General features: G+C 30.8%; 1 protein-coding gene across 4 annotated transcripts in view; it reads right to left on the reverse strand.

Moving 5' to 3' along the window:
• Positions 1–293: 293 nt before the first annotated feature.
• The window catches only part of LOC142319209 (tRNA wybutosine-synthesizing protein 4-like), a 52,156-nt gene continuing 25,202 nt past the window's right edge, over positions 294–27,247 (reverse strand). For 2 of the 4 annotated variants that reach the window (XM_075356224.1, XM_075356225.1), the window contains exons 4-9: positions 24,747–24,912; positions 15,652–15,841; positions 8,844–9,057; positions 5,865–6,400; positions 4,592–4,969; positions 564–733 (exon numbers count right to left, since the gene is read on the reverse strand). In XM_075356224.1, coding sequence (XP_075212339.1) covers positions 569–733; positions 4,592–4,969; positions 5,865–6,400; positions 8,844–9,057; positions 15,652–15,841; positions 24,747–24,912 — 1,649 coding nt within the window. In that variant the 3' untranslated portion in view covers positions 564–568. Of the gene's footprint in view, positions 502–563; positions 734–4,591; positions 4,970–5,864; positions 6,401–8,843; positions 9,058–15,651; positions 15,842–24,746; positions 24,913–27,247 lie in introns of those variants that run through there. The other 2 variants (XM_075356226.1, XM_075356227.1) reach the window with 2 other exon arrangements.

Here is a 27,247-nt window from a genome sequence, read left to right on the forward strand (position 1 = left end):
TTGTTTTAACAAGCAATTCTTGAGCCATGAAGAGTTGAGAAAACCACTCGAGCAGTAGTTAAATGGATTGACAGTGAAGGAGTAAGATGATATGGATCACTGTGACAAATATCTTAATGTATAGAGAAGTAGGCTAGAGATTATTAGTAAAATTGAATTAACTGTAATAAAATAAAATTAAAAATTGTTATCAAATAGTCTTTACTTTCCATATACAAATATATTACCACCAGATTTTTATGGTAACATGAAAACTACTCATTTTAATAGTAATATAATTGTATTTTACAGCATGATTACCTGAAAGTCAATTTTAAGAATATATCTGAAAGAAGGCTTTAGAAAAATCTAACAGTGCCACCAACAAGCAGGATGAAGACGTAAAAGCCTAGATTAAGACATTTTGATACCAATCATTATGATGGTATAACTAGCATATGAAGAAAGAAGCTGAATTTTCAGTGTCATCATCTAACAGACGTAAAAACATGAATTACATAACTGAAAAAAATTGAAATACCAAAGGAAATTGAAAGGTAACATAAAAAAGCAAACAGTTAAAAAAAAATTATTTTAATTGCCATTGTGATAATGGAATTTCAATAATATAAGAATTAAATTTTGTACCAAATGAAAAGCAATTCCCACCTCCTCCAATAATATATATAGATGTTTCATCTTTTAAAACGCTAGAATGATTCTGTAACATTACAGATTTAGAAGGCTCCATATACTGAAACAAACCGTATGGGTAATAATAATACATTTTTTAAATTAAATAATTAACAATAAATTTGAAAAATGATGTTCAATATTATTTCAATTACTAAAGTTCATGGGTTGACTTTATTAGAGGTTAATGACATAACAATTCATGTGATGTTGCTTTTCAAAGACTAGTTTAAACAAATAGCTGAACTACATTTTTATTAGTTCAACATTTCCAATAATTTGCCACAGTTGCAATCACAAATGTATTTAAAATAAAGAAAGGTTTTCCCTTCATGATTTTGTTTAGTGTAAATAAATCTAAATGAATTATCCTAGACTGATTAGAGCTATTTGTATGATATTTTTAACAATGATGAAGTAAAAATAAAAATGCATACCTAACTTTTCTAGTGAATTCAATACTTCCAATTTAATTAAAAATTGAAAGCTATTAAAAGCCAGTAATACACTACAACATGTTATCAGAGATAAGGTAATCCATTTTCTAGAAATAACTAATTTAATCCTCTGTAAACATTTACTGTTGTTCATAATGCCAGAATGTTTTGAAGAAGAATAAAAAATCAAACAAACATTTGTTCTGAATTTTCTATTAAAGGAATCAAGGTTCCAAGCTCAATTACTGTAAATGTAAATATCAATTGGGATGTTAAAAATTTTCTGGTAATATCAGAATTTTACTGATTTGAAATCACCCAGAGTTATCTTACAAGTCTAAATTACTGGTTGTCTACTTTTATCACTATCCATTTAGTCACATATAAGAATTCTTTTACTATGATTGCATTAGGAACGTCTGTTCATCAAAGTGAAACAATATACAACGCTATTTAAATAAAGTATTCAAATAACTCTTAACTGACATAACCACTTCTTTCAAATGGCATGTACAAAAAATTTTACTTCAATTCATAATACTACATATTATAAGATAACATATTTTTTTTACAAATTGTAATAACATACAAAACAGATCAAACAAGAACCATTTACAAAAAATAAATCTTAACAATCTAGATAAGTGGTAGATTCTACACAACAGTTCTTTAGTATTTTTTTATTGTTTTATTCCAGTAACTGTTAATCATGGTTCATATTTTTCATTAAAAAAATACTGCCAATAATGTAAGTTCCAATATAATAATTACTCAAAGTAATTATTAAAACACTTGTAAAAATGAGTTTAGTCAAAATTACAGTACTCGTTAAGAAAAATATGTTTTCTTACAATTTATTTAAGAAAACACAGAAATCATGAAAAATGACAAATAAATTACCTTTTTTTATTGTAAGTCAATTTCAGTATTCTTTATCTTCTTTATAAATTAAGTATTTAAGCATATTTAAGAACAGAATTTTATCAGTCCTGGCACTTTTTTAATTTTTAATGTTCATTTTCAAAATGTATGTTATAATATATATTTATATATATAAAAATATTTTGGCTCTGAACAAAGATAAGAAACTTTAGTGTACTGAACTATGTGTATATTAACAATATTATTACAATGTACACAACTCCAATTAATAATTTGGTGGAAAAAAGAATAGTGAAAGGATAAATTTCTATTAAAACTTCTAGCAATGTTGGCTTTCTTTTAAGAAAGAATGTAGTCACTTTACAGCAAAACAACTATACAGAACTCTCTAACATACTTATGAAAACCAACTGTATTCATTACTAACACTATAATAGTCATAATTCCAAACACTTTGAAGGAAATTCTTCTTTCTCTCACCTACTGTTAACTTAAATTACATGTATATTATAATGCTATTTAAACACACAGTTCAATGGAAATAAAATTTCCTATCTTTACCAAACAACAAATAATAAAAAATTTAAAAAAATAAGTTGTCTTCAAACTGAAATCGACAAATGGAAATTTTTTTTTAAACTTTAAACAATAGACAGAATTCTGTTCTTTAATAAATTAAGTGTCCTTTTTTAAGTACATCTATTAATAAAGTTAAGGAAAACTGAATTTGCATTATCACAAAAACAGAAAAAATAATTTACTTTCTTTATGTAATTAACCACAAATGCTACAAGTTTTCTTCAAATAAATTGATGCAGTAGGGAATAAAGCACAAAAGAACAAGGTTTAGTGTGATATATAAAACTAATTTTTTTATATAAATTGATTTTTATAATAAAATCCTCAAAGATAAGCTTCTATTACATTTTAAGGTAAAAGTACTTGCAATAACTAACTGAAGAAAAACAAAGTGCTTGTTGATCAGCAAAAAACATACGGGGGTAAGTCAATTATTATCTGCAATGTAGTTATAAATTTTATTGCAATGCAAATAGGAAACTTACAGGTACATCATTTTTCAACGTAGTCCCCTTGCATTTCAACGCACTTGGTCCATCGTTGCTCAATTGCTCAAGCTTCCTGATCCCCTCATAAAAGAAGGTTTTCGGTTGAGCTGCAAGTCAGGAATGCACCGCTTCTTTTACTGTTTTGTCCGGGTAAATCGACGGCCCCTTAATGCCTCTTTGAGTGGATCAAACAAGTGGTAGTATGAAGGGGCAACAGCAGGACTATACGGAGGATGAGCCAGTATTTCAAAGTTGAGTTTCTGGAGCGTTTCAGCATTGTGGGCAGCAGTATGTGAACGGACATTGTCTTGCAACAACACAACACCTTTCAACAGCAGTCCTCGGCATTTGCTTCATATTGCAGGCTTCAGCTTGGCAGTAAGCATCTCGCTGTAACGCATACTGTTTATTGTCATACCCCTTTCCTCATAATGTTCCAGTTCTAGGCCTTGTGAGTCCCAAAAAACCATAAGCATTAGTTTTCCTGCGGATGGTTGAGTCTTGAACTTTTTTTGCAGGGCAAATTTGGATGATTCTATTCCATACTCTACTGTTTACTCTCCAGCTCGTAATGATGGATCCGTGTTTCATCACCAGTGATGATTCTGTCTAAGAAGATGTCCTGTTCGTTACCATAGCGATTCAAATGTTTTTGGCAGATGTCCAAGCGCATTTGTTTATGCAACTGTGTGAGTTGTTTTGGGATCTATCTTGCAAAGACTTTATGAAAGCCAAGTCTGTTGTGGATGATTTCGTAGGCAGAACCATGACTAATTTGCAGACGATGTGCCACTTCATCAGTAGTTACTTGTCTGTCTAAGAAAACCATGTCACGTGCACACTCAATGTTTCCTCATTTGTAGCGGTAAACGGTCGTCCAGCTTCTTCATCGTGCATAACACTTGTGCGACCATTTTTGAATTTTTCAACCAATTCGTAGACACTCCGTTGCGGGAACACACTGTTCCCGTACTGTACCAAAAGTCTTCGATGAATTTCAACCTTGATACACCTTCCCACGACAAAATACGGATCAGTGAACATTGCTCTTCTTTGGTGCAAACAGAAAGCAGAGCAGCCATGGTTAACGGCAGGGCAGAGATAATGGAACTAACCTAGCAGCATCAAACCTGTGCAGACATAACAACAACTAAACCATGCATGGGTCATCTATGCAACATGACAATAAATGACTTACTCTCGTAGTAACACTTTTTAAACATTAAAAATTTGCTTTCAAATTAGGATATTGTTCTTCCAGAAGATCTTTTTGTTACTATTTATGCACCTGCTTCTTAGTAAAGTTGTCAGTGGCATTTTTGTTAATGGTGCCAGTCATAAAACTGAAGAGGCTGCATTAGTAATTCCAACAAGACCTTCTGGATGAAGAATGTGGCTTCTGAAAGATTATATATTCCAGATAATTTGAATTTGAATTGTTAATTACTGCTGTACCTAAAAATAAAAAGCAATAAAAATTAACATGTTTATTTTAATCGTTATTCTTTTATCAAATTAAGAGATCAAACTTACCGGCAACATGAACTCAAGACAAGATAATTCTTTGAAATTAATAACAGCAACACCAGGACATGTTTCGCTTTGTGTAGTTGTACCACCTATCACTATAAGAGAATTTCCTATAAAGTGAGATGTATGTCCGTAGCGAGGTATCATAACTTGTTTCACCCAAGAGAGTTCCTCCCATACTTCAGTACTACTACTCCAAACCCAAACATCAGATAGTACTTCCAAGTTACTATCTATACCACCACTAATAATCATAGTATCAAAATTAACAGTAACACTGTGAGAAAATCGAGAACATGGAGAATTACAGCAATGGATTTGCTTCCACTTATATTCACCACAGCTAACATTTAAATTTATTTTCCATAAATCGCCAAAAACCTAAAAAAATTATTAACCTGTATTAATGATTTAACTAAAATTTATACAATTTAAATTCAAAATATTTCATGACCTAGACAACTTTTTTCTAAATGATTTTAGGAAATTTGACTTTATTCACTTATTTCATTTTTTTTTTAAATTTAAAACCAATTGATAATGTCTAATTCCAAACAAAAACTTTCTTTAAGTCTAAGAAATTACTTACTTCAATACAAAATATTACTAAACTAATTTTTGTGACTTTGCAGCTTACAATGTACTATAAGGATTTACTTACTTTTATATCATTATATTTTTGTACTATTACACTGTACATTTTCTGTGGGAAACATATAGTAATTGTAAAAACTACAATTATGTTAACATTTCCTATCTAATCACCACAAATTATGTTTGAATGCAGAAATTGTTCATAAGCAAACGGGCAGTAACTGATGAATTAAAGGCTGAGTTTATACATATGCACACACATACGCATGCGCACACGCACACACACACACACACACACACACACACACACACGTGTGTGTGTGTGTATTTTTGTGTATAAGTTTTTTATGTTTTCATAAATTATATACTGTATTCATTGTATAAATTATGTGTAAACAAGTAGTTCAGCTTTTAAAAGATAAGTTCTTAATATTATCAACAAAATGGAATCCACAGGGGCTGTATATTATCCTAGTCACTGGTGAAATAAGTGTATAGACTTACTGATGGAAAAACTTTTAGTTAAACAAGTGATTCAGAGGTGTGTAAATGAACTACCATTATAGTATTACACAATAACTATAGTACCTTCTGAACCAAAATTGCAACAGTTACAAATACAAGTAAGTACTTTTAAAAATATTAACTAAATTATTCATTAAATTATACTCAAGTTGAACACCTTTAACTGTTTTGTGCATCCACCAAATAAAATGAACGTTTTAAAATTACTACAACTGATAATACAAGTAGTATGCCTCCATCTAGGTTCTGGAGCTGCGTTAACAGAAGATGAAGTCTCATTAATCAAGTTTTTTGTTTCTACAAATAAGACATTTTCTTGTAATTTACAATTTACAACCAAAGGTATCTTATTTACACATGTAAGTGGTGATGTTCGTCCTCCATATAAAATAAATTTCATAATGTTTTGTAAAGAATTGTTTTCATGTAATAAAACACAGGAATGATGGATGCAATTAAAAACACCATCACCAATGTTCACAGTATCAATCTCTTCAAAACTACCAGAAGCAATCTTAAAACATCTAAGCTTATCCAATCTTTTATGTGATCCATTTCCAAGTTGACCAAAACCACCAATAGTTAAAATGTAATGTTCATTTTTTGAAAATATAACAGAACTGTGACCAAATTGTTTTACATCTGGTTGTGGATGAAATTTCATTTCAACATACTTATTCATGGTACTGTCCTCTGGAAAACAAAAATGAATAACTAACATTGATTTTAAAACAAATAAATATTAGACAAAAGTAAATAATGATGTTCTTACTTTCAGGATCAAAACATATACAATTTAAAACTGGCAACATTAATCCCTTAATACATATTTCTTATAAAGTAAATAGAGAAAAGGACTGCAGTACTGTTACGTTATCTTTAGACAATATTAAACAGATAACCATGATGTAATCCCAAGAAAAAATTATGTGCAAACTTAAAATAAATTAAAACACCTACTGCTGACAATTTTTTATTACTTAATTAAACTAAATAAATTAAGTATACATGCATATTTAGAAATGAAGGCAACCCTGTAATGAGAAACTTAAAAAAGTATTGCAAGGGACATAAAAATATTTGACAAGAATTATTATAAAGAAGAGTTTTACAAGCATAATAAAAAGGTAAGATTGTCTAAACACTATTGGACAAGTTCTAAGGCTAGTAAATTTAATCTAATAAAGGATGACGAAAGAAAAAGGTTTATAAAAGTAAAACTAATATTACCAAAATATTTAACACAGAAAGGATTTGCAAGTAAGGTTGGTACTGATTAATTAATCTGTGATTTTGTAGTAAATGTTGCAATCCAAATATTGTAGTTCTTATATCATGTTCCCATATAAATTATACACTATACACAATGTGTATGCATTAAACACATTAATTGATTTTTTTTTCTGAAATCATTCTTTTCAAGATCCATATCACCTCTGCATTAATTATTGTTATTTAATTCAACTTGATCCACCAAAGTACAAAATTAAACCAAGTAAAATGAAACTCACTTCATTTTTTCATTATATCTGCAATAGTACTTTTATGACAACCCCATCATCAGTTGTAATTCTTTTTTATTAAATGTTTGTTATCAAATTACATATTAAATTCAAGACGTTAATTAAAATATGTAATATATAAAATTGTAAAAATTAAATTAAGATTAAAAATTAAAAAGTTAAAAATTTTAAAGTTTAATATATAATTTGATAATAAACATTTTATAAAGAAATACAAATGAGAATGTGGGTTGCCACAAAAGTACTATTGTAGACATTATGAAAAAATAAGGTGAGTGTCATTTTACTTTGTGTAATTCTGTATTTGGGTGGATAAAGTTGAATTTTATATATAAATAATACTATTAATTGATATTATTAGTTATATACAATATAAATGATGAATATAAAACAATAATGATATTATCAAAATCAGTAGGATTGGATGCTTTAACTAATAATGTAACAAAAGAGTTAGAACTTGAAATTTTGATAACTTTACCTTACATAATTAATGTTAGTGTGATACTAGGGTCTTTTCCTGAAATACTGAAACACGCTTTACATTACTGTTGTAACTCCTGTTTTGAAGAAAGGTGATAATGAAATGGTTTTTTGTAATGAAAAACATATTATATTTAATAGCATATTAAAAAAATATAACATAAATTTAATATATTATACATAACATAATATTTATGTTTTTCTAATGAAAAGTAATCATTGTTCTCTTGTCACCATCAGCCAAAGTTTTTTAAAAAAAATAATTAAAGTTAGAATTTCAATTTCATCTAATGAAAGCTTTTCAGAGATAAGAAGTTTGGTTTTCACAGCAGGTTAAATGCTGATAAAATCACACTAGTTTTTATGTCTCACCTCGATCAGGATTTAAATATATAAAATATTGTAGAACACAACATTTTTTTGGATAAAAAAAAATAAAAATTAAATCTAATTTAATCAGATAAGATAAGACAGATTAGTAATGATTTCTTTAAATCGCATTTATAGCAGAGTCCACATGGTAAAAATAAAGGGGAAACTGCTCTGTCCCAGCTATTTTCCTTCAGGGCCTATTTTGTTTTTAATTTATATTAATGATCTATGTTATGTAAACATAACGTAAATCATTTATGTTACGTAAGTATAAAATAAATGGAAGGAAAATGGTCTCTTTTGAGGATGATGCCATTTTCTGTTATAGGATTACCGATCGTGATAGTCTCAAATTGAGGAAGATTTTGTATAAATGTGTTTGTATTTAACAAAAAAATGGTCTATCACTTAATTTAGCCATATTATGACTTCAGTTTATGATCTAATGTTAAGGATTTATTAAGGAATGTTAAAGTCATAACCAGATAAAACTATCAAACTAACTGATGTATGAAAATATCTTAATAATTGATGGATGAAACCCAGTCAAACTTGCTGAAAATCCATCATAACAAAAGAAAATAAATAAATAAGCTATTTCAAATAACATATTTTTTTTTTTTTATATCCTGGTTTAATACTTAACGGTAATCTTACCTGGAGTAATCAAGCTTCAAATTTGAAAAATTATCTGGTCTTACATATTTACAATTATGAATGTTAAATGCTAAATAATAATTATTTAACAATAATCATACCTGACAAACTCTTTAGTATTTTAGTACATGGAAATGGCATCCAATCGCATAAAGAACCTTTAGTTGCAACAACAAGAGCATAATGGTTACATTTTAAATGCCATTCCTCCCACTCATCAAAAGGTTCTAAGGTAAGCGCTCGAGATCTTTCTTCTTGTGAAGTAACACTTACAAATGCATCCCATACAGACAATGAACAACATCTTTCCCAACCCTAAAAGCATATTTTAGAAAAATTTATTAATTTCTTTAAATAAGAAGATAACAAAAAGAAAATGAAAACAATATATATTTTTTTGATTCATATAATTTTGGTTCACAGTACCTTCGTCAGGTGTTATGTTCAGAATATAAAAGCTTAAAAGAAAACCTAAAATTAAATTTTTAAATAAATAGAAAAGAAATTAGATTTTGTTAAGAACAAAAACCATATTTTGTTTTCATTTTCTTTTTGTTGTGATGGATTTTCATCAGGTAAAGGCGTCACCCATTAATTATTAAATAAAAAGAGGATGTATAAATCTTACACAAATTTCAAAGAACTTAAATGTTTGGCCTGTTTGATTTCCTGAAGATTAAAATTAATAACTCAATCATCCATTGAGAATAATTACAGTGAAAAATTAACAGTAATGTAAAATACAACTTTTACATTTTATAATATTGTAATATAAAATAATCAAAATTTAAGAAAAAAAGTGTTAATTGAAAATGAAAGCTTGGTAAACTACATTACTTACTAACCTATGGTCTGTACAGGCTGCATCTGAACAATCGGAAATTATCAAAACATAGATGTAGGACTTTCCCTCCATGAAGCTTTTTTCTGATGTATGATTTGCACAAACTTAATTTAAAATATTTATCATTTTATTTAAATATAATATTTTTTGTTTATTTAATTCAATGATTCTAACTAAAGTGAGAGTGCATACCGTATTTCATTTGCATGGGTATGGCGGTACTAGCAGCTACTTTAAATATTATTTATTTATTTAATTCTACTGCCCACCTGTGATGTTACAACATAGCAGATGACTACAGCATTGAATACTAGATTGTTAATACTGGAGTTCTTTGGTGGTTGGGTTTCAATTAACCACACATTTCAGGAATAATCGACCTGAGACTGTACAAGACTACGCTTCATTTACATTCATACATATCTCCTCATTTACCCTCTGAAATAATACCTTATGGTAGTTCTGGAGGCTAAACAGAAAAAAAAGAAAAAGAAGGCAACTATAGCAGCTGTATGTCAATGCTACACTAACACTCCTTGAGGTGAGAGAGGATACTAATGACACACTATACCCACAGTCACTAGTTTATTTAGAGCATTGATTCCCAAAGTGGTCCAGGTGGACTCCCAGGGGTCCACGGGGTCTACGTTGTGTGACAAAAAAATGGGGGTTCACAATTCGTAAGCGAGGGTCCACAAAAATTCATCTGGTTTCGATAGTGAAGAACTAAAATGTTGGCTTGACTTTGCGTATCAATCTAGGCAGATAATGTTTTGAGAAGCTCAGCGACTGTTACTTGTAAAAACTTGCATATTCCATATTCAGTACAATGAACGTGTTGAGACTTGCAAAGCGTCGCCGCCGCCGTCCTCAACGCTTGTTCAGACGTGCAAAGGGATGAAATACGACTTGTGGTGTGTGTGCTAGCAATCTTGCATGAACTTGTTTGATTCCTCACTAATATAAATACAACTGCCAAGGATAATCATTACTCATTTGTTTCCGGAATTTCAAAAAGAAAAGTAAAGTGAATAGATGTTAGCATTTGCCAGTGTCAGAAAAAGTAGTAAGTACTTACCTGCTTTTTTGTTATACTTACTTTTATTTTATTTATTGTTTATTTATTTATTTGACATTTTATTGTACACGTCAGTAAACAAAAAATGCACAAATTACAAAAAATACGTAGGTACAAACCTAAAAAAAAACTATTTGAATCAACTTAAAAACTGATCCTGAACATACCATTTCCCGGTTATAATCCTTATTCTGTAACACGTATATTTTCACCTGTCTTTACATACTCGTAACGTGCATCAAAGTAATAAATAAATGATTAAAATCGCAGAGTTGTGATATCAAAATATATGCTATTTAAAAGTATTTTGTATAGAATTTACAGAAATATATCAAAATATAATTAATGAAAAAATGTTTTACATCACATTAAAATAGGTTCAGCCATTTTCATAAAACTTTATTATGGATCTTACCGATTTATTGCTTTTAATAGTTAGAATCAATTTGCCGCTGGTACTTTATTTCATTGCAATAATTAATTAATCCTATTCTGTTAAAATAGTCATATCCTGTTAAGTAAGACCGCCTTGTGATTACTAAAACAAAGTTTTTTTTTATTTACCGGTAGGTAACTGATACGAAACATGGCTGAATCTAAGAAGATATGTCGACTGTACAGTGTTGATTATTTAAAATTTGGATTTCTTCCATCAAAGGCAGACAAGCTATTGCCTATATGCCTCTTGTGCTGCACAATTTTGAGCATGACTCTATGATACCATCGAAGCTCGAAGATCATCTAAGAAGGTGTCATCCTGATAAAATAGGAAAAGATTTGAAATATTTTCAAACATTGAAGGAAAAATATGAAAAGAGACCTACCGTGCACAGTATGTTCGCTTCAACGTCTGAAAGTAATGATGATGACTTGCGGGCATCGTACAATATTTCATTACTTATAGCGAAATCTGGAAAACCGCACACCATTGGAGAACAGTTAATTTACCTGCTGTTGAAGAGGTTTTAAGAACTGTTCTGCACAAATCTCCATTTGACATACTCAAAAGAATTCCTTTGAGTAACAGCACTGTACAAAGGCGTATTGATGAAATGAGCTCTGATATTGAAAGTTTCTTGTGTAATTATCTGCAAACAACTCATTTTTCTATTCAACTGGATGAGTCAACTTTACCTGGTAATGAAGCATTATTATTGGCATATGTTCGATTTGTTATGGACGAAGAAATTCATGAAGAGCTACTATTCGCGAAAACTTTGGAAACTAAAGGTGAATCAATATTTAATGTCCTGACTGATTTTTTCAACAAAAAATCAATTCCATTCACAAACGTCATTTTGGTGGCAACAGATGGGGCTCCTGCCATGGTCGGGCGATATCGTGGGTTTATAAGCCATCTTAAAAGAATTATACCTGAGGTAACTGCAATTCACTGTGTCATCCACCGACAACACCTAGTAGCGAAAAATCTGAGTGATAGATTGCACCAATCGCTTCAACTTATAATTAATGCTGTTAACAAGATAAGAAGCAATGCATTAAATACGCGTTTATTTGCCCAATTGTGCGATGAAAATTATGAAGACTTCCAACAATTGCTCTTACATACTGAAGTACGCTGGTTGTGGATGTTTAACAAGATTTTACTCACTTTTTGAATCAGTTTTAGAGTTTCTGGAAAGTAAAGATTCAGATTTAAAAGAAAACCTGATCACTTTGAAAGCTGACATCGCGTATTTGACAGATTTATTCAAAAAATTTAATGACATTAACTTACAATTAATAGGGGACAGTCTCAATTTAATAAAAACAAAGGGTGTAATTTCAGCTTTTCTTGGAAAATTGAAATTTATGAAGCAAAATATTAGTCGGCGCGTATTTTTCCAGTTTTCAAACTTGTCACAGGTAGAATGCCTTGATGAGGATATTCAGACATATGTTCAACATTTAATTGCCCTGCATGATGACTTCAAAATCAGATTTGAAGATATTCTGACGATGGAAATACCACCATGGATCATAAATCCATTTGATGAAACTGAAGTGGAGAATGTGATATTACAAGAGGAGCTACTCGAGCTTAGCACTAATGAGGAGCTGAAGGTGAAATTTAAAAGAGGGTATCATACATTTTGGCTACAGGCAGAAATACCAGAAAAATATCCTGGACTGTGGGGAATTGCGAGAAAGCTTTTGATAGCGTTTCCCTCGTCATATCTTGTCGGAAAAAGTTTTAGTGTCGTTACAATCTTTTAAACTGAAGCCAAATATTGATAATTTGCTGTCAATCCATCAACTACATCCCTCCCATTAAAATTGTAACTATTTTGTGATTGTCATAGTAGAAGTTACATTACGTTATTAATGTTTAATTTTAATTATATTATGACAATTTTATTATATTACATTGCAATATGATAACAATAATAATTAATAGTGTAATGATTACATATCTGAATAAATGCAACCCAAAAAAATATACTATTTTTCTTTTGCTTTTTACCCACTCTGAATGGGAAGTTTTCTAAATAAAATAAGTGAGAATTGATTGCTTTCTTATGCTGTGAGTAGATGTCAAAAATGTAAAGTTGGATGGAAGCATTTTTTTTGATTGGCCAACTTTATTTTTTTGACATCCACTCACAGCACAGTCAATCAAAAACTAACCAATCAATTCGTACTTTTTTTTCGGAAGCTGTTAGTTCGTGGAACTCAGACGTAACGCAAATTTTCATAGTTAGATCTAATCTTCACATTTTCCATCGACTGGAAATATGGTAGAAATGTAGCTGCAGGGGGTCCACCGGAACCCCCTTGCTGGTTACAGCAAAATTTTGAAAGTGGTCTATGAGAAAAATAAGTTTGGGAACCTCTGATTTAGAGCATTTTTTTGTGGTGGGGGTGTGATTTTGCAAAAATTTTTTTTGGAAATATTATTTTTAATTAACAAATGTGCCTAAGAAAAATAAAACCTTAATTAGACAAAACCTTGTTCTACAACCACATCACCTTGACCTTTTAAGTTGAAAATTTAATAGCATCAATGCCCCATATACGAGGTTAGATCCAGAAATAAGATTCCCATCAATTTTACAAATCGACAACATTATTTATTCTCATAGAAATTTACATCGTTGGAAAGAAGAAACTTTGCTCTAATTTTCTACATAATTTCCATTTTTTTCTATCCATTTTTGTAGACAGAGCTCCAATTTCTGTATCCCAATGTCGTAGAACTCTATGAGAACTCTATGTCATACACACATGTATGTATAGAACATAGAACTCTATGTCAGATAACTTCTATGAGGATCGATCCTCATAGAAGTAATCTGACAAAGATTGATCAAAATCAGTTAAGTAGTTCTGGTTATATAAGGTGATTTAGAGTGCAAAATAAAAAACACCAAAACACACATACAAACAAACATTAGGAAAATTTCTATCTCGTTTTTTTGGATTTCTTAAGTGCCAAAACTTAAAGATTGGTGAAAACCACATATGCCCAAATTGGACCGATTACAATACTTTCTCTTCTACAGCTATAGCTCTAAAGTAAAAAAAAAATTACTTATAATGACGTAAATATAATAATACTGATGTAATATAAAAATTGTGATTAAATATCACAAATACAATATAACAGACTCTCAACTGTAAAAAAGATTTTCCTAAAAATCGATATAAAAATAATGTCTTGTTCCATTTTCACTTTATTCTCCTTAACTTAGAGAGACTGATGCAAAATATATATATAGAGAGTATATATATTGCATATTATATATAATATACTATATTATTTATATAGTATAAATAATAAAAAAGAATTTTTTTTTCAAATACAAGAGCAAGTCTAACATATCACACACAGGAAAAATATTCACAATCCTTTTTAGGTGAAGAAAACGTGTAGAGAAAGGTATAGTAGGTGAAGAACAGTTCAGTTTCCTAAGAATTCTTAAGCAGAAGAGAAGTCTACTCCTCTGACTAACTTTACAAGACAGGCTGATGACTGTCCCCATTTATACAATTGAAGGTTTGGAGTAGGCATTCAATTATAAGAATGGGATAACATTTCAAAAAATAAAGACTTGAATATATAAAAACAGAATTATTTACTATATTTACAAAAAGAAACATGGTGGTTACAATAGTAAAATAAAAGGAGTAAGACAAGCTTGTCTCACTCTTTTTCAACTTGGGCGCAGAAGTTATAGAGTTATATTAACTAGAGTGAAAAAACACTGGCCTTTGAAATCTGGTATTGCAGGTGTTTGAGATAAAAATGTTTCATGATAAATACAAAAGGAAAAGAAATTTGTGGTAGAATCTTGTGAAAAGATGGACTAGATTGGTGGGTCAAAAATTGTGACAACCAGTTTTAGTTAAAATGATAATAAAAGAATGTGCAGAAGGTAAAAAACTGTATAAAACAACAAAGATTAAAATATACAAAACAAATAAATGATGATGTAGAATACAGTAGTTACTAAGGATGAAATATTTTTAAAAGGCATGAAGAATAGTATAGTATGAAACCATATAAAAATAATAACAAAAAACAAAACAAGCAACTATAAATTTAAATATATATTAAAAAGAGGGTACACTGTTTTAAAGTTAGCTATGTAATTGCATAAAAGTTACATATTACAGCTTTAAGGATTTTCGAAACATTCATCAAGAAAAAGAGATTATTGACAGCAGAATTCCAACTAAGTAAAATAAAAAAGCTGCCTTGATATCAAGAAATTCTACCATTTATTTGTTTATTTAATAACAGAGTGACACCCATTTACATATGGATGAAAGATGAATTTTGTATCGCGTGAACAATGCCAAGCCTGATAAGGATTAGCAGAGACTATAGAACATAGATTTAGAATCTACAATTTTTGTCTTCTTAAAACGTAGATCTCAAGGTAAAAGATATCACTACTATGATCTACCCATTATCTGAAAGAAAGGTATTTAACTAAAAACAGGCATAGTACATGATTAAAATTTTTAAACACTAAAAGCTTACTTGTATTTTAAATCTCATTTCTTGTGCTTCCAAAGAGGGATACGTTGAAATTGATAAAAGAGGGCTATTAATATTAATAAAATGATCAGTCATAACTATACCAAAGCCATCATCAGGACCAATTTGTTCGTATGTAACAAAAATAGCATCTTGGAGTATTTCTTGTGCAAACTTTATTAATTGTCTTGAACTGCAATAAGAAAAAGGATTCTTTTAAATAATGAACTAATTTTACTTAATTAACCCTTAATCATTAGTATAAACACAGATTATTTTATCATTATGGAACAATCTATGCAATCTGAGTAATAGTTAATAATTCTATCACATCTACAGACAAATTTTAATATTTTAGTCATTTACAACAATCCAACGAGTAATTTTGTGTCAACACAATATGTAACTGAATATGGTATATTTTTTTTTTTATATATTTAAGAACATTATTTTCTTATGACCAGATAATTGAGCTTTTGGCAATTAAAATACATTTTGTCATCTAAAAAATAAGAATATAAAAAAGTTTTATTTGCTATAGTAAGTTATTTATTACCAAATATGTTTACAAAAAAAAATCATTTTTCTCAACTTACTGACTACACTAAACTACCACTATAAAATATGAAAATTTTTCTCAGTCTGAAACACAGATTGCACTTGTGAAAGGAACGTATTAAACAAGATTTTGGTATTTTCAACTGGTGCATACCAGTTGAATATAATATGGGATAAATATTTGAGAGCCAGTCAAATGTTTGTCAGATTCAAACATGATCACGAATCAGTAAAAAATTACCCCAGTTTGGCTTGCCTTTCACGCACAGTAAAAAAGACTTTGTTGTAATGAACAAAAACAATACATGGATAAGTTACAATATAGTGGCATTACATAATTAAAAATTCTGACTCGAGATAAGGAATAAGAGTGTGTTAAGTTATGATTCACAAGGCAGTTGGCTAAAGACTAGTTTACCGTAAGTAGCCAAAACAATGATGACTGTGTGCCATCGTCTGTACAAGGTTTTAACACTGTCTGTTTGTCGCCTATTATGATTGGCAACGAGTTACTGAAAATGTAAACATTTATGTACTGTTAAATGCAAATCTATCTACAACTCTGATATGAGTAATTTTTATTTTTGTTTAATAACAAATAATAATTTGTAACATAGTACAGGATAATTTGTAACACAGCGTAGTACAGTATACTGTACATACATATTATATCATTCAGTATATATATCATACCTATCATATCATTCAGTATATATATCATACCTATCATATCATTCAGTATATATATCATACCTATCATATCATTCAGTATACATATCATACCTATCAAATCATTCAGTATATATATTAATTTTATATCATAGGAAAATTTAGAACAACACTTTACATACAGCATTAAATTTTTTTGCATAAATTACAGTACTCTACATGATTCTCAAAAAACATTTCCATTAACTCATGAGATTTTTTTCTGTTCCATGTGAGCCAGGTTTCCATTATTTCAGGGAAAATTAACATCATATCTTTGGTAAAATTCATGGGACCAGGGAAATTTTCTGTTACATCCAGATTCCACTAACTCAGGTTTTACTGTATTTGTATTTCATAATTGATTTGATCAATTTTAAATAATAATAATAAAATAATTATTATTTAAAAATCCAATGGTGAATTTTAAATAAAATCTGTCAAGAATGAAGATGAGAAAGTTATGCAACAATAAACCAGCCTTTTTTCATTATTCTCAAAATATTGTTAAGAAACATTTATTTTATACTAATTGAACTGCTTATTGATGAATTAATATTTATTATTTCTTCTTTTTTAGTCTAAAAACTTTCTTTTTAAATATACCTTTTCCCTCAGTGTCTACTGATTAGATGATTGATAAACTAAATTAATTTTAAATTTTGGATTACGCAATTTAGTTTCAGATCTTAAGTAAAACTATATAAACAGTTAAGAAGCATAATGTTGTTTTACAATTTATATTAAGCACTGTTTCACAGTTAAACCACAGAGATTTAAAGAAAAGAACTTCATCAACAGCTTAAGTTGATGAAAATTCAAGAAAAATAAGAATCATATAAGATAAGAAACAAAGAAAAAACATATAAAATGTAAAAATATGTAAAAAGTATCAATTTCAAAAAAATAAAAATAACATTAAGAAGAATAATCAACATAACAAAATGATGGGGTGGTACAAGTGAGGTGGGCTTTCCACCTTAATGATTTTTTCTTCTGGACATCAACATTTTAAATTATTGTAAATTATTCTTCACAGAGGAAATATTTCTTCTTTTTGGATATATTTATAAAAAAGATTCCTTTGATTGACTTGGTATTATTATTGTTACAATAATACTCCTTAGACTTAGTATTATTATTATTAACAATTACAAAATTATTAATGATGATAAAATTATTCACAGGTTTATGACTTATTTTTCAAATATCTCCTTTTCGTAATAAATCTAGAAAGATTAATTCCCAATATTAACAATTAATGTAATTGCTAGTATGATACTTTATTAAAATTATAATGTTTAATGTACACAAAATCAAAAAAGTATGTACTTTTTATGTTAATTTAGAACAATTTTTTTTTGTTAATTTTAAAATTATTTTATTTTGTAATTATTTAAAAAAAAATTAAACATGAAAATCAACTTTAAAAACCATTAAAAAACGGTAAAAAATCTTTAATTTTGACTTTTAGAAGTTGGTGTCATTAAACTTAAAATAACTATTTATAATTTACTAATCCTTAATGCTTGATGCTGACTTCAAAAAATCAGAATTATGAATTATATTATATATATATTTTTTTTTTTCTCAATAAATTAACATATTGACCAAAGTGGTCAATATGGTTTATATTTCATTTAATAAATATTTATTCAAAAACAACTATATATATACTTGAACAATAACTGTATTATTATTTGCAATAACACTATATGTTCGTACATTACACTAATCATAATGAGAAATAAAAACTTATTATTTTATACAATAAAATATTTCGTTTTGTATATTATATTAGAACATATACAAAACTATAACAATTGCAATAACATTTTAGGTTTTATTTATTACACTAATCTAAAATAATAATAGTAATAAAACAATATATGATTTGTTTTGTAAGCTATAATTACATTATGGGTTGTTGTTATATATTTCCAAAATTGATTAATAAAACTCATGAAACTTGGAAAAAATATTCATCTGCAAAAGCGTTAATTTCTGTTAAATTCGATTCCTACCTGATAACAGAGTACAGCCATACCCAAAATAAGGCTTTTCAAATTTTGTTCAATATTTTTAAACCGACTAAACCATTAAGCACTAAATTATGCCGAAGAATTTCTATCAGTAAGATCTTAATTTTATTAAGTTTTAGGCTCGTATAAGACAGTGGTAAAGCAATTACACATTTTATTGTTTATTAAATATGTTATCTAAATCCATTTCCAAAATAGTTTTCCATTTTATATTTTATAACTGATTTGACAGATTTTAAATAATAGTCATTCATTTTTAAAAACCACTTATTTTTACATATTTTAATTAAACTCTGTAAAGGGCAAATAAAAGTTATTAGTGTCTATCTAAGGCACCTTCTCCCATTCTGTATATTGTATGGACTATGACTATTTGCATAACTGACTGAAACAACTGTTATATTGTATTAAAATAAGTTTTGAAGACTTCAGAATTTCTGTTTTACTTATAAATCTTACATTGAAATTATACTAATAAAAACTTAAAGAAACTTAGAATAAAAAACCTAATGTGGGCCCCACATGACTTCCTCGTAAGCCTATTAAATTGCATATACAACTTTTTTTTAAAAATGAAAAGTACATAAAATTTTATTTCATTAATAACTTGATATTTTTTCATATTATTATTGAATTACTATTCATCGTAATTTTTTTTTTACAATCAGAGTTTAATAATTAAATAATTATTAATAAATCAATATATTTAAATAAAAAAAAGTTCACCTTCTAAGATCCAAATATTTCATTAATTAAAATTTTATTTGGCTAAAACTCTGGAACCAATGAAAATAAGTACTACTTATGATATATTGTTGAAAATCTCTCAATGAGGACTTATTACTGCAGTTAAGAAAAAGTCCATAATCCAAATTTTTTTGGATTTTACATATATATATATATATATATATATATATATATATATACCACTAAATTAAATATATACACTGCTGAATTTCATACTGAATTTATTTATGCAGTTATAAATAAACGCTGTTGAAGATTGAAAAGATAGTTATTATAAGTTTGGACATTTTGGTTGTATCATTTTTTTAACATTACATTTTATGTAATATATAACAGTTACATTACTATGATCTGACGCACTAAATTCTTCATTCACTACCTGTGTTTACTTACTTTACCATTTCTTTACTTGGTTAAAACTTACAAATTAAAAAATTGTACTATTTATTTTTCAACTTCAACTTTGTTTTTTCTTTTCCAGTTACCAATAGTTCCACCAACATTTTCTATTTTCAGTACGAAGGCATACACATCTACAATTTTATTTTCAAAAATATGTGTTCAGTAAAAGAAAAATTAATCTAACATCACAACTTGGTTGTGGCATATGCAGATGATACATAACTAAATAGGAAGTAATGACATGAATTGTAAATTAAACAAAAATTTTCAACAATTACACAATCAGAAATGAATAGGTTTTAGAAGAGTTATCTCTATTAAACATTCTGTTTATTTATTTATTTTATTTATAAACAAAAGAAAAGTAATTATCATATGATTCCATTAAATGGCTTTCATTTCATTATTATTTAATTACCTAATTATTTTAGTATGGTTTCCATTTTTGAAGGTTAATTTTAAGATAGTAAATTTTATTTGAAAATACAATTAAATTATTTATGATCTTATGTTCATTTATGATCACTAATAATAGGTTCTAAACATTTATCACTTTATGGAAATTTTTGTTTACCAAACCTTATTTTATTTATCATGTAAAATTTGCATTTTATTCTGAAATATTGAGAATTGATTTGCATAACCACAAAAAGTCTGAGATATTTTATGACATACATTTTTGCAATTTGTTTCGGGATTGATATAAAATTTCACCAAACTGAAATGGTTTATCAATCAATGTAAGCATCACTTAATATTTTTTTATTTTGTAAATTAGTAACTTTACTAATATACATTCTGAATAAATATGTTGCAATACAATTAGTTATTACAATTATACAAGTAATTGTATAATTGATTGTACAAACAATTGTTACTTATTTAATTTTTAACAATTAAATAATGTTACACTTTTTTATGTGTAAATAATGTTATGTATTTAAGTGTCACACACATTTTAAGTTACACACAAATGTAATGTAATTTTAAGTTACTCATAAAAGAAGTAGCTTTTATAGGTAACATAAAAGTTAGGTAACATATTTAACTTAGTTGATGCGTGGCAGCATGGATGATGAACATTCCAAGACCAGTAGCAGGGAATGTATTGTCGGCAGCCGTGGAGGTAACGCTTACTGGCGAAGAGTCAGGAGAATGGGTATCGATTAGGAATGTTTTTCACATAGTTTTTGTTGATTACAGTAGTGAGAACGATCTCACCCAGGCGCTGGTTGACAAGTTTCAAAAAGTTAGTAAGAACAATGGAGGGAACCTAGATGACATTCAAGCTGAGATCTGCAGAGGGAGACTATGGTATACGTAAGAAAAATACTACTGTGAACGCAGGAGGGCGGGATGTAATTACTATGTCACCATCCCAGAACTCCTGTCTGGTGGGGCAAATCATTGGTGGAACAAATGCATAGGATGAAAACACTTATTCTAAAGTCTCCATGGACTTACTTAAAACTGTGAGATTGGATGTTGGCATTACAGGCACAACAGAGATACTATCCATACACAAATCAACATTTGGAGATTACAATTAAGGAGGAGATTAAAAGCATGATTAAGGAGGGATGTTTAAGCAGGCAGTGATGACTGCCATCAAGGATGGCACTGTACAGTCAAGTACCAGAACTGTTGCTCTCCACGTATGGAATCTAGAGGGTGATGTGCAGGCAGAGGATGTAGTGAAGGAGCTTGGAGAGGTGGCCGGCCCTAAGCTACTTGATGATATACAGATTATGATGTGACCCAGTTACGTAGAGACAAAGATTGCAATCTGCAGACTGCCAGCCTCCTTGGCTATGCACATACAACCTCCTGCGGCTACAGAAGAGTCATGTAAGGATCGGAATGGTGTCATGAAGGGTTGACACTGTGGAGCAGCTGCTGCAGTGTTTCAAGTTCTTTGAGGCAGGTCATACAGCCAAAGGATGTTGAGGGGAAGACAGGTCAGGCTCTTGCTTCAATGGCAGAGCCAAGAGTCATAGAGCTATAGATTTTAAGGCGGCAGCCATAGATCGTGAGAGGCACAGATGGGTGCTTTCTCATGCCCTACAGAACCCGGAAAAGACAGTTGAGGAAAGTCAGGGGAGGACCGACTGCACAGCCGCACACATATGAAGGTCACTCAGATTAATCTGAATCATGCTCGGCTGACAAACGACCTACCGGCCGGATACTCATCGAAGATGGGCGTGGATCTTATGCTCATCTCCAAGCCTTATGACACCTGTCCTCGATCTGGATGGCTGCTATCTGGAGACAGGAGATCGGCTTTGTGGCTTTGTGGTAGCATATCCATACGTGATGCACATCTCAATAGAAACTTTGAACAAAGAAGAGTGAGTGACTGCTGGTCTATGGGTTGGGGCTCAGCCAGGACATCATGGGAAGGATCCTTGCGGATATAGCTGCTAGTTTGGATTTGGTTTGCCCAAATGTGGGTGGTGTCCATACCTTCAGGAGAGGCACAACTGGATCTGGGGTCGATCTTATGTTTGTAACTTCTGAGCTGGCGCTGCATGTCTGAGAGAGGAGGGTGTGGGAAGGCCTATCTGGAAGTGACCACCGCCTATTATCACCATGATCTCGGAGGAGGGAAACAGTGGGGATGGCCTTCCCATATTTGTTGGTTGGAGTACTTGGGACCTAGACCTGGCTGCCTTCACAGAGGCCCTTGACTTAAGTGAAGTCTTGGCTCCCTGGCTCAACGGAAGGAAGGTTACCAGACTAGTGTCTTCGTTAGAGGTGGCCTGCGGCAGACTCCCTAGGAGGCATTAGTAACGGGCAACCTCCTGTCTATTGGTGGTCATCAGAGATTGCCGACAAGAGATGGGTGTGTCTAGCAGCCAGAAGGAAAATGACTAGGGCTCATTTCCCTGTCCTGAGGAACATATGTATGGCCCAACACAAGAAGACCAAGAAGGACCTTGTATCATGCATTCGAGAGGTGAAACGGAAAGTATGGAATGAGCTAATTGCAGAGGCAGAAGTAGACCCTTGGGGTAGACCACACACTATACTGGTGAAAAGGAGGATGAGACCCAGGGTCCCAGCTATGCAGTATACCCAAGAAGTATGGGCAAAATCAATGGCCTTTTTCCAGGTGGACAAGAGGTAGGTAATGACTAACGACAGGAACGATGGAGAGATTCCACCCCCTTACACAAGAGAAATTATTGGATGCAACATTACGCATGCCCCGAGAAAGGCGCTGGGCCTGGACCGGTTGCCAAATTTGGTGATAAGGATGGCAATTAGAGCTGCTCTGGATGTATTTCTTGAGGTATATAATGCTTGCCTTGCAGATGGAGAACTTCCCCACAGGTGGAGATGCCAGCAGCTGGTGTTAGTCCTCAAACCGGAGGGGGACCCAGCATTATGATCCTTGTATTAGGAGGCCTCCTAGTACGCTGCTGGCCATCATAGATGCCCTAGCAAAAGTGTTGGAGCACATGCTCTAATGCAGAATATCCAAGGTGGTGATGGGCGGACTCTCCACCAGTCAATACGGCTTCCAGAAGGGCAGGTACACCATTGATGCAGTGGGCACTGTGTGACAGGTTGCAGAGAGAGCCGTGAGGAGGAACCAAAAGGTGATGTGCGTGCTTGTCACCCTTGACGTGAGAAATGCATTCAACTGTATTTCTCAAGACGTAATAATGGGGTCGCTAGTGGTGTGCAAAATTCTGCTGTACCTCTGACAGATGATCAAATCATATCTAACTGGGCATAGGCTTGTTTGCTGCCTGGAAGATGGAACAACAATTGAGCATAATCTATACAGAGGAGTACCGCAGGGGTTGGTTCTCGGACTGACTCTCTGGGTGTTGTCTTATAACAGGGTCTTCCGTATCTCCCTTCTGCTGGGGGTGACCCTGGTGGGTTATGCAGATGACCTGACTTTGGTGGTGGAGATTGACACAGTTCACAAGGCTACCATTAAGATATGCAATGCTTATAAAGCCATCAAATAGTGGATGGCGGGGGTGGGCCTCACACTTGCCCCTGATAAAACACAGATGTTGTCAATTTCCTTCACCAAGAGACACCTGAAGCTGAGACTCACCTTGGAGGAAAGACGGATCGAAGCCAGACCTGCGATTAAATACTTTTTGGTCTGAGTCAATACAAGGTTCTGGTTTGGAACACAGGCCACTGAGGCAGCTGCCAAAGCGGAGAAGACAATGAGGCTGTTACTGGTCTCCTGCCCAACAGTGATGGCCCGACCCAGTTGCGGAGGAGACTGCTAGCAGGAGCTGTTATACCACCAACAGAAAGGTTCCAGAAAGAGGAAGGAAAAATTTAGTTGATGCAATCTAATTAAAGTCATGATTGTAAAATTGCATTAAAAGTATTATTGAAGTAAGTAAGAGAAAAAATTCTCAAAATAATGTTTTATTAACTAAGAGGCACTATTTTTTAAATTTAAGGAGAATTATACCATACTTAAAAACTACAGATACTTAAAAATTGACATTTTTAATTTAAAAAATGTATAAGCAATATAATTTGAACTCTAAAAGATACTATAATACGCTTTAGTTGTAGCAATAGTTATAATTTTTATACACATATACAAACTATATATAAGTACTAAAAACTGTAGTTATAAAAATGATACCATGTAACCTTATCTCATCCATATAAGTGATAGAACATTCAGAGAGAAGCAATGTAGGTTTTTTATAATCAAAATTATACATTTCCAAAAGATTTTTTATCACAGATAACTCTCTCAAATCACCAGCCATTAAGCGATAATTTTCACTCCAAAGACCAGTATCAGTAAAGCTAACTAAAAAAAAGCATTATCATAAAATAAAGGATTAATTTAGTGGAGAATAAATAAAATTTCTAAAATTTACTTCTTAACTCTAATTTAATTTGCTTAACTCTACAATACGTCAATTTAAATTTAATCCACCACCAAAATTAAGCCATTTTCTTTAAACCAGTCTTAAATAACACATTTAAGGTTATTTACTGTAACTTCATTTTGTGAACTTTCCTAATTCTTTACAACCATATCTAATAATTGATTAAACAAAACATAGAATTATTTAGAATTTTAATATATTATTATTTTGTAATTTACTATATGTTAACTACATTTACTAAGGCTATATTTTTATATTAATTTATAGGATACATCTATTAATTATGTTTGCTAAAAGGGTAGGTATAATGCTCGTGATTATATGATAGCGTTATCAAGAAAGTTTGTATACAGAGTAGCATTGAATATAAACTATATGCTGAACACTTAAATATGCACTATTGCTTATGTATCCACTATTGTTAAATAGTAGCTAAAATTAAATAATATATATTAAAATTAAATTATTGTGGATAAAATATATAATTGCTTTTGCTAGAAGCAATTAAGGGTGCAGAATATGTCAGAATGCTCGAACAAGGTTCGGGAAAAATTGGACTGGGCTGGGGAAAACTTAGCCAGGGGAAAAATCCACAAACAATTTTTTTTATAAGGAAAAATAATTATTTTGGGGAAATATTAACAAGTTTGCCTACTAAAGGACGTTTAGCCCAGAGCGGGCATATAAGAAATAAATGGGAACAAAGGGCAGCCTAATCGGTTTGTTTAATATATATACACATACGCGTGTGCGCGAACACACATACTCAAAGTATGTTGCTGTGTTCTGCTGCAAGTTAGGGCACATCAGGCCCTACTTAATCTTACCACAACCTACCTACTTAATCTTCACCACACAATATTTTGTGTGGTCGAGTCGCTGATAGGATATTTTTGTGCCAGTTGATGAATGGCAGTTTCCTGATTCTTGACTGGGTACATATAGCTACAAACAGCCGGCCTTTTCCTGTTTACAATAGCTCTCTCTTTTCCTGTTTAGCCTCCGGTAACTACCGTTTAGATAATTCTTCAGAGGATGAATGAGGATGATATGTATGAGTGTAAATGAAGTGTAGTCTTGTACATACTCAGTTCAACGATTCCTGAGATGTGTGGTTAATTGAAACCCAACCACCAAAGAACACCGGTAACCACGATCTAGTATTCAAATCTGTGTAAAAATAACTGGCTTTACTAGGACTTGAACGCTGTAACTCTCGACTTTTCAAATCAGCTGATTTGGGAAGACGCGTTAACCACTAGACCAACCCAGTGGGTCCGGCCAAATAGCTGGTATTCTTATTCTTTCTTTTGGTATTAATAATTATTACGTTACCAGTATGCGAATTTTGTTAGCTTCATACAAATGAGATTATTCAAGCATAACAACTAAATCACATTAAATCATATTATACAAAAGTACTTAATATATAGGTATTACTAATTTTTTTCATTTCTTTACTTAAACTACTTGTCAAAATTCAAAACGATCTTTATCAGTAAAATGTGAACAATGTGATGACTCATTTGTTTCCATTTTCATTATGTAGATGTGGGTGGAGGGGTGGGATTATATGGACATCAGATCACCTGTCATCTCATATCTCTTGCTTCGACCCCATCAGTTTAAGAGTAACAAGGGACTAGGCAACTTATTATTTTTTTTCCATCGTGGTTGTTTATTACTGTGATGTTTAAGTTTACAATATTTTCAGTAGTGACTGTGGTAGGTAATTGGAACTATAATTAATTAAAACTTAATTAACATTTAAGTAATACTTCTCAACATAATAAATAAAGTAATAATCAAGTTGTATTTTTTTTTAATTAAGTAGTAAAATACTATATAAATATTTAGTTTAATTATCTACCTATGTATTTTCAATTTTCACTTCACTGACAGTGTGTGTAATTATTATTAGTATTTACCTGTAATTTAGTGTAATTACCTGTAGTGTAATACTATAAAATATAGTCTATTTCTTTAAGTGCACAATGACAACTTTCAAAGTAAACAATAAGTCAGGTGTGTGTTTTGTGAGTCGTGAGGAAGAAGAAACAAACTTTCAGGTCATGTCTCATCGAAACACCCTGGTGAAAAACCCAGAACAGATGACCAAGGACGCGGTTCTGGATTTTTCAAACCATTAAATGTGATAAGTGCTACTAAACCTGAACCTGTACCAACAACAGGATCTGAACAATCAGAGGAAGATGTTAAATCTTGTGGATCTGATGATGAATAATCTAAAAG

This window comes from Lycorma delicatula, chromosome 2 (assembly GCF_047948215.1).
Source record: "Lycorma delicatula isolate Av1 chromosome 2, ASM4794821v1, whole genome shotgun sequence".
Classification (NCBI taxonomy): Eukaryota; Metazoa; Arthropoda; class Insecta; order Hemiptera; family Fulgoridae; genus Lycorma; species Lycorma delicatula.